The 16,201-nt window shown below is 39.5% G+C and overlaps 1 protein-coding gene across 1 annotated transcript in view; it reads right to left on the reverse strand.

Moving 5' to 3' along the window:
* Positions 1-16,201, reverse strand: part of PRMT3 (protein arginine methyltransferase 3) — a 53,571-nt gene that overhangs the window by 4,403 nt on the left and 32,967 nt on the right. Inside the window, exons 13-14 of the mRNA XM_058806911.1 lie at positions 6,586-6,636; positions 6,305-6,392 (exon numbers count right to left, since the gene is read on the reverse strand). Coding sequence (XP_058662894.1) covers positions 6,305-6,392; positions 6,586-6,636 — 139 coding nt within the window. The remainder of the gene's footprint in view (positions 1-6,304; positions 6,393-6,585; positions 6,637-16,201) is intronic.

A 16,201-nucleotide genomic window follows, 5' to 3' on the forward strand; every position in this document is an offset into this window, starting at 1 on the left:
GTATAATTTATGCATATATTTATGTATAATTTAAACCAGGAGCAAGGCTGCTGCAAAGAAGTGAGCACTGCCAGCTGGGTGAGGCAAGCCAGGTTTGTGTGGCTGCTTGAGGTAAGCCGTGTGCTCTGCAGAGATCCCCAGACAGCTCAGGCAGCACACAGAGCTGCCACAGGGAATGGTGACAGCCAGGTCCTCCACAGTGCAGAGCTGCAGTGCCCAAACTCACTCACCTACAACTAGCTTAATTCACCACTTCTTGTACTGAGATTCCCAAACTGTATAGCCTTGTCCCAAGCTTTCTCTCAGCACTGTGACAAAATTCTGAGAAAACCAGATTGTTGTTGCTGTTTGAACCATATTCCCTCACAGCTGAAGAACTTGCAAAGGGAGGCACCCAAAATAACATCTGTACCATCAGTCCATCCAAGTTTTCCTGTCTAAATACGGGATTTCTAGTACAGCCATGAGAAGAGATTCTCTCAATTTAGTGCCCTAAAACACACACCTGAAAATGTTCCTGAAAAGTCAGCATGATCATTTTAAAATGGAGATTTTGATAAACACAACGTAAGACTTGCCAGACTTAGTGTGACCTCAAAACTCAGGTTTTAACATTTACTAGATTTTAAAAGCCAGCATCAATTTTGGAGGTGCCACTTGCAAATAAATGCGACAGACTTCTACAGACACCGTGTTGCAGCTGTAGACAGGCAAAACAGACACTAAAATCTTAATTAGGAGCCAAATTATCCAACTGGGATGCACAATATAGAAGTATTTCAGTATAGGATCAAAACATTCAGACAGATTAATCGTGCTAGTGTTGTTTTCCTACTTTTCATAGTGCTGTCTAAGTAGACAAATCAACAGTCTTTCAGTTTGTAAATTTACAAACAGCTTTCCAATTACAGAGACGAGGGACTAAAGATAATCAAGGATTTTACAAGAGCTCAGTCATGTGAGTTCTGCTCCAGCTTTGCTGTGCTAGCCCCTTTAACACCACAGAAAAACAAATCAAGGTTTTATTTTCACTGCAAGGCAATAGCAAAAGCACACAATGTTGACAATAGGCTGTTTTACTGCTAATAGCATTTGCCTGCATACAGAGCTGGGTTTTAACTTAAGGCATTGTTATTGAAAAGATTCTGTGGGCCCTTTAAAATAATAATTTTTGTAAGCATTTGATTTATGTAGTAAATTCTTGAGACAACCAAATGAGAATGTCATCGTTTTTTGTTTGCTTAGCAGGAGTATTTCAACAAACAACAAAAGGAAGGGACTCATTTTTGACCATTGAGGAGAAAAAGACACTGCTTTGGATCTCAATTTCCATCTTCAAAATAAGGACATGTTCAAGCTATTAAAAGGGCTCTAGGAGAATGTTTGTACTCTGTAGGGAGCCTACAATACATCACTGTTTTGTCTGAGAAAACTCAGGATATATTGCTTCTTTCTCCAGTTTAATTTTAATTGCTTGCCAAACAGTTAAAGCATATCCAACATGCTGATGCTATTTTGTTTCACTTGGCTGAAAATCAGCTTCAAGTCTCTTGTCACCGTCCATGAGGAAGAAAACTGGTTTTTCAGAACACATGAGTAGTAAGAGGCTATCCCCCCCTCACACATTATATCTGAAGAAGTGAACAGCAATTAGCCATTAAGTATATCAGTTTGCATATTCCCATTATATACAGCTCTACCTACCACAGGTATCACACTGAAACTCAGTGGCAAACAATCAGTATTAATTAGGTGTGGATTTTATTGCCTCGCTGTCCAGACCTTTGGAGCCAGAATGAACCTCTCCCACCTCATCCCAGAGATGCACAAACATCACACCTGGAGTGCAGGAGCAGCAAAGGAGGCAGGATGAGCTCCAAGACCCATCCTTTGGCTTGCAACTGCTCGATTCTGCTATCATTAGAATAGATCAAACATTCCGTCCTTTTTATGGCTGAGAAAATAGATCTATTTTTACAACAAACACCCTGGCATCAAACAGCTGAGAAAATTAGCTAGTTCATACTGCAGAACAAAACAATTTTGGCATGGCATAAAGGAGCATTTTCCAGTTAAATATCCAGTAGGTTTGGATATCTGTAAGCTCAACCTCTTTTACAGAGCAAAACCAAATACAATCAGTGCTTTATAACCACTCCAGGCATGGCCCCAGAAGCCATAAAGCATCTGATAAGGGACTTTTAGCCAGCCTTACTATTTTACTCAGAACTAAAAATCTGAGGGATTTTTCTTCACTGGGGAAAAACAGACACTGCTCTGTCTGAAAGATGCTTTCAAAACAAGAACACATTTAAAATGCGTTTTCCACTAGCAAATTCTTCTTTCACCACCTATTAAAAAGCTACAAGTGAACGCCATCAGGGTAACACTGGTCAGATTAGTGTTAGACTCAAGTTGCATTATTTCTGTTTATTTTCACACATCTACTAGAAAGAAAGAAGAGTTTATCTTGACCAATGGCATTCTGGCTTGGATGTGCAGTAGTGCAGCCAGCAGGACCAGGGCAGGGACTGTCCCCCTGCTCTGGGCACTGCTGAGCCCCACCTTGAGTCCTGGGGTCAGTTTTGGGCTCCTCTCCACAAGAAAGGCTTTGGGGTGCTGGAGTGTGTCCAGAGAGGGAACTGAGCTGGGGCAGGCTTTGGAGCACATGTCTGATGAGAAGGGGCTGAGGGAGCTTGGGGGGGCCCAACCTAAAGAAAAGAAGGCTCAGAGCTCTCTACAGCCTTCTGGCTCTCTACAACTCCCTGCAAGGAGCTTGGTGGGAGCTGGTCCTCTGCCAGGTCATGAGCAACAGGACAAGAGGAAATGGCATCAGGTTGCACCTGGGTTGGACATTAGGAAAAATTTCTCATGGAAAGGGTTGTAAAGTACTGGACCAGGCTACCCAGGGAACTGTAGATGTGTCACTCAGTGACATGGTTTAGTGGTGTGATGGGAAGGATGAAAGTTTGACAAAGAAGTCTCACAGATATGTGTGCTTGGCAGAAAGATTTTAAATGTAGGGTCTGATGAAGGAATAGAGATGGAAGCAAGTTTTGATCTAGAAGAAAAGAATTGCTGAGCCAGTCTCACTGGATAACCAAGGAGGCAAAGGGTGTGTTAGTTAGAAAGCACAGGCAAACAAGTCAGCAAATGTGGCAACTAGGAAAAAGGTCTCAGAATTTTCCACTGCAAAAAAACTGAAAAACAACTTCTGGCTTAAACTGTAATGTACTGACTGTTAGTGACTGGAGAACAGTGACATGAATATGGTAATTATAGCAGTTATGATGGGCTGTAGATAATGGTTAAGGTATAGATTGGTTCTACTGCATTAAGATGCTCAGCAAAGAAAAGTCTGTAACGCATTGTAACCTACAGAAAAGTCTATAATGCAATGTAACCAAAACCAAAGGGTGTCCAGGCCTGCCTGCAGCTGGAGCTGACAGCTGTAGGCACAGCTCTGTCACCCACCACCCTGGACTGCTGTAACATCTTGGATACAATAAATTGCATTTTGGAGACCCCTGAAGTCCTGCATCTCTCATTCAGTCTCTTACAGTGGTGTCCTTGGAAGTGCTGGGTTAATGACTTGACTCAATGATCCTAAAGGTCTTTTCCAACCTTAATGATCCCATGAATATATTTAGTCAATATATTTAGTACATATTCTTTGATGTTCCTTCAATTGCCATGATGTATTTCTGAATCTAAGAATTTCTCCAGAGGGCTGATGAACACCAGTAAACACAGGGATGGATGGATGGATGGATGGATGGATGGATGGATGGATGGATGGATAGAAAGGCTTCAAATGATGATGTTTAATCTAATACAGCTACTTTTGCCTCCAGTTCATTTGAACTGAGGAAAGCCCTTCTGAAGACAAGGCTTCCCTAAAAGCTCAGGCACAGTGGAGCTCAGTTCAACATGCCAGGCTCAATGAGGAGTGGTGCTAATTCATTAACAAGTGGGACAAGAGAAACAGCTGGAAGTGCACGTTGAAATAGGCTGCAAAATGAGCTTGAACAGTTTGTTTAGCTGAGAAAATGGAAAGACTGAAAAAACAAAAAAAATTGGCTAATGACAAATTATCAAGATGAATATTCACGTCACTATTTAGACAAAGAGAAGAATATAAAAAAGGAAGATAGGGAAATCTGTACTCACAACAACATGTCTTGAACAGAAAGATTTTTGGAACAATGAAGGAGAAGGATCAAAGTCAAGCGATCAAGAGAGGGAATGGTTTTTCCAGAAAAATCATGTAAATTAACATACATTCCTATGTAAGTACCAGGAAGCACCTTCTGCACGGGCTTATGTCATCAACAACCAACAAATATCCCACAGAAATTAAGACTGGCATTACAAAAGAAAAGGAAATTACATCAGGAGTTTCTCTCAATCTTCTTGGGCACTAGAAGCAAAAGGCAGACAATCCTAGATGTAAGTGGTAATTTCATGTAAGATATAAAAGCAGACAGAATGGGAAAGGGGAATTTAAATAATTACAAAGAGTAGGAGACAGGCAGCAAGAAAGAGAAACAGCTGTAACAAGATTTGTTATGGGAATAACGTTAAGAAATACGAGCTAATAAAGAAGGAAGGAGTTACAGCACAAGTGATCTTGAAGGTCAAGTTGGCCGGGTTCACACAAGCAGGGCACATTGTTTCTGCAGTTGCCTTCAGAAAGTCACCACACCTCCAGTAATTTCACACAGTTGAAAAATGTCAAATGATCTCTGTAATATGAAATAATGTGCATATTTTAATAAATGTCACTGCACTTTTTAAAAATCACTCTATGACATTGAGATTTAATAAGCAGCAGCAAGGAGATCTTAGGCTTGTCTAGAAAGAGAATCTGCAGAGAACACAAGCCAAGTAGGAATGCACCAAAGCATGGGTGCACCCCAAGAAATTACAGGACTTCAAGTGCAAATAAAAACTGTTTAAGAATAAAAATTCAAAGCATGAAAGACAGAAGTGATATGTCAGGTATCACAAACCTCAGTGCCTCTAGGAAAGAAGCTCCTGGTAAAAAGTTGTCATGTCTGGTAGCTGGAAGAGGGAACTTTACAGTTCAATTGAGTGCAGAAGCATCCACACAACATTTTCTATGCTTTCCCCCCAGTATGCCTGATCTATTTACAAACTGCTCAGGTCAGAGCCTCACATTACCATGAGTTTATTAACTGCCCAGCAAAAATGAGCCCCATTCTGAGGCTCCTTCTTTGGTTCTGCTAGTGTGTAAAGAAAAGGGGCTCCCAAAGACAACTGATTCATCACTGGGTGAGAGTTCAACAGTAAATATCTGGTGGCCAAATGGACACAAATAAAATAACAGCATGAAAATGTAACTGCTCCATTTCCTCGGATTGTAAAAAGTCTGTGAGAGTCTGAAAGAAAGCTCTACAGGAATAAGAGGTTAAGGTCTGTTCATCTGTGGCATGTCCATCCTCTTGCATGGTCATTCAATGAGTCATGGATATACTTGTGTCCTTGCTATAAAACAAGGAATATTTGACTACTTGCACAAAATGTGCCTTCAAGACCTCAAGAACAGAACTAATTAAATGACTAACAAGCATCACTTTATAGTTTTCAAAACCTCACCTCAACAGTTTATCATCTGAATTTTGCTTATCCCTGATGACAATGAAAACCCTTCTACTTGCATCAAATTCAAGGTGAAACTCATGACAGTACTTAACCATTTTATAAAACTTTACAGTGTACCAAGCAAAGCTATTCAATACTTCAAGTTCATGGCTGTGAGTTCTTTAAAAGTGTTTTCATTTTCCAGAATAACCCCACTGCGGCAGATACAACCCATGCATATATGCATGATCCCTTTAAATACAGGACACTTCAGGAGGGCTACAAGGAATCCTGTGCAACCACTTGACAAATTTGATACTTCAGAGTATTAGTAATGTCAAAATTAAGAGAATGCCCATAGCAGTTTTCTGGTCTTACATTATTCTGCATCAGAAATGCTTTGATACAGAACTCTTCTCATCAGAATTCCAGGATGCAGCTGTACAAGTATAAGAGATATGTCCACTGGCAAGATACTCATGCATATATTTATGTATAATTTTAAACCAGAATTTTGTACGCAGATGCTTCCCTGGTTTGATGAGACAAAAAAATTCCTTTAACAGCAGCTGAAAGATTTATTTACTAGCTCTTCCTGAACTTGAAATTTATGTAAATTTTGAAGTATTTTGTATCTAGCTTTAATGGTAACAGCACTGTAACACAATTATTGTTGCAACCCAACTGAATTTAAATATACCTGCTTCTACAGGAATTGGCTTCTCCAGGAGAAAAATTGTCTGTTTCCAGTGTGTTTTGGTACACTGGGGACCCGTTGAAAATAAGACCTGCAATGGGAGAGTTCAAGAGTTTGATTAAAAACAATCTTTTTCATATCACACCACATCAATCAATTACTAAACACAGATGCATATGCAGGCTTTGCTACAGCAAAACAGACTCACTGCCAAACACCTTGACACAAAATAAAATCTTCATCTCTCAAAGACATTTTTAAAATGCATAACTCCAAATGCTCACCTTGTTGTGGCAGTTCTTCTCAAAAAATACATCAAAGTAACCAGCAATTGCCTATAAAAAGAGGTGAAAATGTAAATACAATAAAGGAATAACAATGACACTCAAGAAAAAGTCTGCGATTCATATATGCACTTATTGAAGTTTCTACTTCTTGTCAAGTGTTTACCAAGAGGAACAAGCTTATATTTATGCTTTCAAGTATGCTAGAAATCCTAGGTTAAAAAAAAAAAAGCTGCCATTATACTTTTGCTCCATTTGAGAATATTCAGCCCACTGTAACTGCATTTTATTACACATCAGATCTTAGTATGAATTTCCAAAACAACCCACTCACTTTAACTGCAACCAGAATGATATGTGAGAAAACAGCCTTTCAGGTGTGCAAACCCACAAGCACACAACTCAGACCTCCTCCTGCCCATGACCCTCAGCAAACTCACACCAATATCCCTCCCACGAGGGATTCTGTAGGATTTGTTCCCTCCCTGTGTGGCTAAACAGGAATTTCCACAGAAGCTCCCTGCGGACAGAGGCAGAGCACAACCAGGCAGGGAATCCTTTTCTTCCTTACTACACACACAGATCAGGAAAAACACTCACAAATGCTTCCTGCTGGCCCTTCCAGCAGCTAACAGATTCTAACAGCAACGCTTCATATGATTCCTTCTCTGCTCCTCCTGCCATCCCACTCCTAGCATCCACAGCCTCTCTCTTCAGTGCCTAATTCATTAGTGGCACTTTTCTTCCAGTTTGAATAGGAAAAGAAATCATGGACTACTTTGGGTTGGAAAGAGCCTAAAAGATCATGTTGTTCCCAACCCTGTGCTGTGGGCAGGGACAACTTCACCAAGCCAGGTTGCTCCATCCCCATCCAACCTCACCCTGAACACTTCCACAGCTTCTCTGGGCAACCTGTGTCAGTGCCACACCACCCTCACAGGGAAGAATTTCCTCCTAATACTAATAGATATAAAATGTTCACACACAAAACACTATATTGACACTATCACAACTCAGTCTTTTAACGCTGGACTGCTTTCCTGACAAGAAAATGCCTTGTTAGAGTCCCAGAAACCCAAACAAACACCTGGAAGATGCTAATAAAACATTCACTTCAGTTCCACCTGTGAAATCCTGTCCATGCTCACCTTTATTTGCTTTGTCCTGTCCTGTGAAAAGGCTAAAGCACATCAGACCCTGGTCCCAAGGCAGTTGTGCTTTTCTATCACACCAGCCTGAAGAAATAACCCAAAGAGAGTTTTTGAGTGACCACAGTGGGCTGAAGTTACTCAGCTGGGGACTCTCTCCATCCCTGCCATGGGAGGAAGGGTCTCTCCCCTATCAGCTGCATCCAAAGGAAGGATGTACCAGTGCAATGATGGCCAGCCTGTCCCATGAAAACTCACTGCCAGCAACCCACTGGAACCTCTCTCTTACTGCACCAGGGCTCTTCTCCTAGGCCAGCACCAGGAAACTGCCTGTTCTGAAGGGCTAAAAAGGACAGTTTCTATAGCACACCCTTCATACAGATTCACACAAGATAGTGATGGAAAAAAAAAAGTAAAACATGTTTACAGAATTAGGGAATAGAGTTTCATCACTATGTAATATATAATATGAAGAAGTCATTCTGGTATTTTTCCTCTCTAGTCTAAATCCAAAACAGATGTTGCCAACACAATGAAGAATCAAATGCATTAAACCAGTAAAACTGTGCTAAAGTACCTGCTTTTCAACAAAGCACTCCAGACAAGCCTGGCAAGTTCCAAACTCCAATGTGGCTAAAGGATTAAAATACAAAACAAGCCATGGAGACACTGAGAGCCCTCCATGACAAATGAGCATCACACAGTGGAAACAGCAACTCTTCCTGCCCTTTACTAAAGTCCTATCACTCACTCTGAGAATCTCATTCCTAAGTGAATTGAAGCCTTGTCTCTAATATGTCTTTTGAGTAAAGACTGAGAAGGTTTTGACAAAGTTCTATTGACCCATCAGACTACTTTTATTGATGCACAATCTTTTCTGGACATTAGTCAGAGATCTAGCAAGTCATAGAAAATATTTTTCAACCATCAGCTCAATACTGCTGATATACTTCCAAATAAGAATTAGGATGTGATTACTGCAGGAGAACAAAGTTGTGACACCAAAAACAAATCGAGGAGAAAAAAAAAAATCTGGCTTCCAGAGAAAACGAGCCAATCCAGCTACATCTTGGATCAAAAAGCCAAGAGCTCCAGCAGACAGACCTAGCCAAGGCGGATGCAAATGTTCATACACTTGGTAACAAGAGGTGACAGAAACACCCTACGTGCTACCCTGACAAAAGGCTCCAGAGAACTATTTTTGGGGGTGAAGTTCAGGTTGAAAAGTTACAAGCAAAGAAAATGTTCCCTGCTGCCTCTGCTGTGTTAAGGGAAACAGGATTTGTACCTTTTGTAAATTACTAGATAAATAACTATTTTATTCTTTACAGTATCAGTGGTTTCCCTATCTGAAACAACCCGAAACACTGACTTTGAATAGCTAATCCAGAGTAGTAATAATAACTATTACACATCAAAAAGATCACCTTAATCAGAGCTCCAGGGATTACAGAGAACAAGAGCTCTACATTGACCCATTAATTTCTTCTTGTTATGTTCTAAAATGGATAGATGTCCTTCAATATTGAACACTGAAATATTTGTTGAGCCAGAAGAAACCAAAAATAGAAAAATATTATTGCTCAAGATACTGAGGCTCCTGTGAACAGGTCTGGGAATTTCTCAAAATGCTGTCAAGTTAATGTCAAGTTAAAACTGGGCAGTGGAGGCACCATCCCTGGAGTGACTGGAGTCATGTCAATGTGGCACCTGGGGACATGGATTAGGCTGCACTCAGAAGTGCTGGGTTACAGGTTGGACTCAATCATCTTGAAGGTCTTTTCCAATTAAAGAATTCTATGTATGTCTCCAGAAAAGTATCAAAGGGCACAGAGGCACAACACAGTTCTAATTATTTGTCCTCTCAGCATTCTGCAAAAAGCTGGATACAAACCATTAGAATTTCTGCTTTTACATGAAGCAGTGGGAGTCACAGAATATTCTGGGTTGCAAGGGACTCACAAGGATCATTGAGCTCATGGCCCATATGGGATTAACCCAAAGCCTCAACCCTGGCATTGTGAGCACTGTGCTCTGACCAACTGAGCCAATGGTTCAGTCTTCCCTGAAAGAGCTCTGCAAAACTAAAATCTGATAGCATCACAGGGAGTCCAAAAACCCCTAAACCAAAACATCACCAACACTCTCCAGCTGTACTATGTAAACCCTGTACCACTTCAGAAACTGATGTGTTGCTAAAAACTGACACAAACCAAAGCTGAAATACTTGATAACAAAAAACTAGCTGTAATATTGTGGGTTTGCTTACTATCTTCTTTTAAGTAATTTATACCTTCCCTTCTTTCCTTCTGTAACTTGTTGATGTTTATGTTGAAATGTACAGTTATGTATCTTTTATGTTTAAGTGCATTTCAGAGAAATACTTCTGTAAAAGTGAAGTTCAAAATGTTTTCCTTTTATTGACTTTTGAACAGTATTCCAAATTACAGCAGCTATAATAATCACAAGCATCTATTACATATGCAATACTACAAAGAAAGAGATTTCCAATATCTACCACTTGAAGTACGAGTCAGTCATCCCCTCTTGTTGTGTAATTTATCACATGCAGCAAAATATAAGGAAAAAAAAAATCACACTAGAAGCAATCACAGACATATGCATATTAAAATGAAATATAGGGGTGGCCAGACTTCCATTAAACATCTTTTTTACAAGTCAAACTAAACATCTTTTTTAAAAGTCAAGCTAAAGAAAAATAACTTCTCCATAAATTCTAAATGATGCTTTACAACTACTGCCTTTGATTCTTTTTCCTCTTGTTTTTTATTTTTTTAAGCATAATGATAGCTGTTTTTTCTACTACTGCAATTTCTCTCATCTTTTTGTGACACCTTTGACAGCTCATTTACAACTTCACCTACAACTAATCAGTAAGAACTTAAACCTTCTTTGGAAAAATCTTTCAAGTGCCAGTCTCCTGAATACCATGAAAGAGGAAAACAAAAAAATGACTTCTAAACTGGTAATAAAAAATTACAACTCCAGCCTGACACATGCTCAAGCCTCAAAGGACAGTAAATATTAGAAAACACTACCAAAATATTATTCTTCCTGTTCTCAAACAACTTGCCAGGAGAAAAGGCAAGCTATGAGGACAAAAACTCCAAAACAAAGCCAATGTATTTAGCCAGGGAACTAAGGTGGCCAAATAAGGAATGAAGGAAACATTAAGGATTAGATATACATTAATAGATATACACTACTGAGGCTGCAGAGCAACATCCTACAAAGGTCACCAAGAGTTCAAAAGCTAGGAATAAAATATTCCTCAAATTAAAATAGCAGCCACAAACTCCTGGCTTGATTTTGTCAACCCACCATTCTGATGAAGAGTTCATGTAGCTTAAGGTCTTCATTCATTACTGAGGGTTTCTAAAGTGTCCATGCAAACACATGAAAAACCTGCAATTTAAGCAGGTCCTCCCAGTAAGATTCACTTGTCTTCTCACTGGTTTTCCTCCCTCCCAAAGAAATGATTTCAAGACTATTTTTCTCCCCATTTATTCACGTAACATGTACCAAATATAATAAAACCAGAAAAAGCTTTAACATACAGTAAATGAGTATGCATTATTTACAATCTTCAACTCAGAGCCTTTAGCTGAAATGCAAAGAAAAATCTAAATTTTAATTCAAATACATCTGAGTACAAAGACTTTTTCCTAAAGAAAATGGCTGGCTGTACATGCAGCATTTTAACAGGACAAAACAAATGAGACTGCTCCTTTCCTTATGAGAACTCAAAGGCAGCCTTACCAATTCACTTAGGAACAAGGAAATTAAAAATTATCATCATCACTATCACCTACAGTGAGTAATTTATCATTCTTGCTCCTCACCAATATCATGTTCCAACAGTGAGTGGCTACAACAAATACAATTAGACAGCTGGCCACAGAAGTGGGAGATAATGTGCTTTTGATGGAGTTTATCCAAGCATGGAGATGGAATGTTTGTCATCCATGCAGCAGAGCTGCTGCGCTTTTATCACGGGGAAAAGAAACCCCTGGCAATTAAAACCCAGCAATTTTGTGCTTTAAAGATTAATAATCTGGATGTCACTGCAGAGAAGGCTGCAGATAAGTAAAGAGATGAGAAGGATAATACCTGCTTTGTAACATGGTAGAGCAGTATTTCCTTTACTCAGAAATCAGGCACTCAAGGTGGATTTAACTGTGGTACCCACACCAATTTCCAACTTTAGCTTAATAAATTTAGTTTCTCACCTAAGGTTGGAACCAAAGATTCATACGGTAATACTTCTAGTTGGCTCCCAAATGGAAGATCTGATAGTAAGAAATGAAACTGCCAAACACTTGAAAAGATTTTTTTTCCTTAGTCAGAATTATTTTCTCTAGTCAACTCAACTTCCTTTTTCCTCCTGAAGGTTTTAACATATCAGTCACGTCCTCCAGTTCATTATCCTTCCTTCACCCCCTTCCTCCCTCTCACTACACATACCCTGCTCTTTGACAAAATCTCCTGGGAGCAATGAAGAGATACTGCCATTTTCCTCTCAGGGGATATTGTTATTCAGCTAGGAAAGATCAACCTTGATGGACTCCCAGGGGAAATGCTTGCAAACAAAAGAGAAAGTTTGTCAATTGATTTCTGTACTGAGGGTAATCACCATTATATTTTATCTCAAAAGCTCACACAGTGATCAACTTAGAATACAATTAATGGAGTATTTTTCTAGCAGCATCTACTAACTGATATTAGCCAGATGTCTCATTAAAATCAACAGTGACAAACTCTAGCTCTTTATTAGGAAAATGCACTTCTGGAGGCTAATTGATGGGGCTTTTTCTGCTATTATCTTTGTAGGACCAAAATCAAGTCAACTTGCAATAAAAGTACTTTGGAACAATTTCAAATAATTATTCCATGCAACCATTTCACACTTTGAAAACCTTCAATCTTTGAAAGCTAAGATAATCATATATAAAAGTAATGCTACAAAATGCTTCTTTGTGGCAAAGCATGCAAGGAATGAAGAAAAAAAATTAACAGAAGCAATATATTCTCAGAAAAAAGCACTAAACTACCTCACCACCCTGTCTCAAAATTTCTAAAAGACTAACCAGCACATAAAAGACCATACTTAGAATGTTTCTTTTTGCTCAATAATTTTTTTATTTCTTGTGTATTAGAATTTTTTGGGAAGACTTATTTAATTTCTTGAACATCTGGAAGAAAAAAAACTATTTAGAGCCTTAATAATTTTTTAAGGCTATGACTCAATGTATTACAGGAGCATCTGAAATACACTCAAGATGCACCACCAGTAAGACATGAGATTAATCTCTGATGAGCATGACCTAGTACTCTGCTAGGGGTTTTTTTGGTCACACAGAAGTATGAGAGTAGTTTCAAATAGGTGGAAGGACAAACAAATCAGATGTGTCAATGTTATGCTCTTGGTTTTGTGAACTGCACAGCTTCTCTATTTTACACACGCTCACCACGATGGCTGGGCATTCATGTCCTTAGTACATTTCATCCAAACCCAGAAAACAGCTGAGGAAAACTAAGGACAGATTTTAGAGGAATTGAGCATTGTTTTACATGGGCAGATAGTGACAGGGCAAGGGGGAACGGTTTTAAACTAAAAGAGGAGAGATTCAGAGTTGGTATTAGGAGAAGTTCTGACTGTGAAGAGAGTGAGGCCCAGCACAGTTGCCCAGAGAAGCTGGGGATGCCCCAGCCCTGCAGTCCCAGGCCAGGCTGGGGGGTGCTTGGAGCCACCTGATCCAGGGTGGCACCCCTTGGCCATGGCAGGGGTGGAACCAGGTGATCTTTAGGATCCCTTCCAAGCCAAAGCACTCTATGGCTTTGCCACAGAACCATGAAGGGCAGCCTCTCCTGCCTGAGGGACCCTGGGGGTGTTCCAAGCCATGACTAAAGCCAGTGTGGTGATGAGCTGCTAACAAACTGCAATCGTGGCTCTGACTCCTGTCAGCCTTTCCAGCGTTCTGTCCTGTTAGCAAAGACAGACAAACAGGCTGCTGGAGGAAGCAGCAGACCCTGATAAGGCTGTTATTTCTAAAGATGCCAGCTGAGAGCTTAGCTATTCAACTCTTATGCTGCACACTCCAACCAGAGGAGCCCACAGCCTTTTCTCTAACTACCTGCTGAATTACTCCCCATCAGTGCAAAGCCTCTGCAAACCCAAGTTCAGTGAGAGCAGCTGTGCACTCCACGCTGCTGACACACCAGTGCAGGAAGGTCTGCCTCCCACTGCTCTGCATGCACACAGGGCATGGCAGGGAGCAGGGAAAGCCACCCACACAGCCAGGGACACTGCAAACCCCCAGCTGCTCTGCAGGAGGGTCCCCGGAACAAATAACAGAACCCTACGTGACATGTACCCCAAATAACATGTGCCCCTACATCTGCTTTGGTCATCTTTTAATGACAAAAAGATGTCTGGAAAGATGTCTTAGAAGATGTCTTAAAAGGATGCCTAAAAAGATGTCTTAAAAGATGCCTAATATAGACTTCCATTTAATAAACCCCAAAATGTTACTGTGTATTCACCTAATTTGGTGATAACGACAAGTAAATATGAAGTATTTGTACACACCTACTAAATAACAATGATAATGATTTGCCTGTTTCTAAGGACAGATTATTCAACAGACAGCCCTAGTTCTGATGGTAAAATTGCTCTGCTATCAGCAATGTTGATGGCAACATCAGGAATAAGAGAACCAAATTTGCTTCCACACTTGCATGGCTGAGGAAAAGCTGCTTTGAAATGAAGAACAAGTATATAAAGATGGATTTACAAATTGCTATTTTTGTGGAGTATTTTTTGTAAATAAAGCAAAGATATTTTAAAAATCTTCATATCTAAAAAAACCCTGAAAAAATCTAAGAGACAAGTACCAAACCCTAGAATTTTGGGAAATGTAAGCAACTTTTGCTTTTTGTGCAGAAAATGAAAAGCCAGTAGAACAACAGAACACATGCAAACAAGAAAAACATCAAATATTATTTTTAAAAGACAAATTGCAATCTTAAAGCATCTCCTCGAAAATTTCAACATAAATAATAGACTTTTATTGTTCATTTACTGCAAGGTTAGGCAGGCTGATATGATGGATGAACTGCCAACCTTCAACTAAACTTCTACAATCCATCATAGAAACTGTGGAAATTTCACTCAAAGTGTCAATAAACCTAAATGATGAAGTGCAAAATACTTTACAGCATTCTGATCATTTTTTAGAAGCTGCATTTGCTGCAAAATTTCAGAAACACTACTCTTACCCCACTTCCCTCCCCTTCTTGGAAGTCATAAAATGCAGGTACACATCTTGATTTATATGCCAATGATGCCACAAAATCACAGAGCAGAAATGAAGTTTTTGTAAGAGCTTAGTGCTGGGGAAAACAGTGTTTATAAAATAAGCTATTTTACTTTACCCAAACATCAGAAAGATGACCAAAATTTTGTAAAGACTCCTGTTTAATCAGTTATTCAAATATGGCCAAATTAATAAAATTAAACCAGGGCTGCAGAGGAGCTTGATCTCAAATCTGACTCTGCCCTGAGGCAACTAGATTTATCCTATGATACATGAAACAGGAGGGGTTCCATTTGTATGCACAGTAAAATATACAGACTTCCATTTAATAAACTCAAAAATGTTATTGTGTATTCACCCAATTTGGTGATAAATGACAAGTAAGTATGAATTATTTGTACACAGCTACTAATTAAAAAATGATAATGGTTTAAACTGTATACATGGGAAAATTCCACTTTTTGACATCAACAAGCTCTTATGCACACTGCTACTCTGCAAAAATGTTTGCAAATGCAGCAGCATGACCTGACATCCAAACCAGGAATGACATTGCCTGATGCAGGCATCCAAGAGTTTGTCATCACCCCAAGCAGCTTCTATCATACAGAAACATATTCTTTGTGTCCATGTCAGAGGAAGCCTGCAGCTCCTCTCTGTGTACTCATGCAAAATCCCAATAAACCAGCTGTAGCAGAATTATCTCAATATATTAGAACTAAATTAAAAATTACCCCTTTACACTTGATTTTGTGATGTGACTTAAGCATGAAACTCCCAGAGGTTTCACAACACTCCAGAGGGTAAAAATTTCAGTTTCTACTCTTGATTTCAGAGCATAATGCTCTTTTGTCAAATTTGATGATGGGATTTTAATAAATTATTAGAAAGCATTTAGAATTTGTATTGCATATAAAAGAAAATTACTGTGAAATTGGGCCATCCTGTCTTTGCTTATAATGTAATGTTTGAAAGCTCACTGCATTACTTAGGCAAGCCAACACCAGACTTTCTTGTATTTCAGAAGATGGGCCAGAGAACAGAAAGATCCCAGTGCTCCTTCCCCTTCCCTTTGCTCACCTACCTGCATTGCCCCATAACACCATTACTGCAGTTTTACATCCATCTCTC

The sequence above is a fragment of the Ammospiza caudacuta genome, chromosome 6 (assembly GCF_027887145.1).
Source record: "Ammospiza caudacuta isolate bAmmCau1 chromosome 6, bAmmCau1.pri, whole genome shotgun sequence".
Classification (NCBI taxonomy): domain Eukaryota; kingdom Metazoa; phylum Chordata; class Aves; order Passeriformes; family Passerellidae; genus Ammospiza; species Ammospiza caudacuta.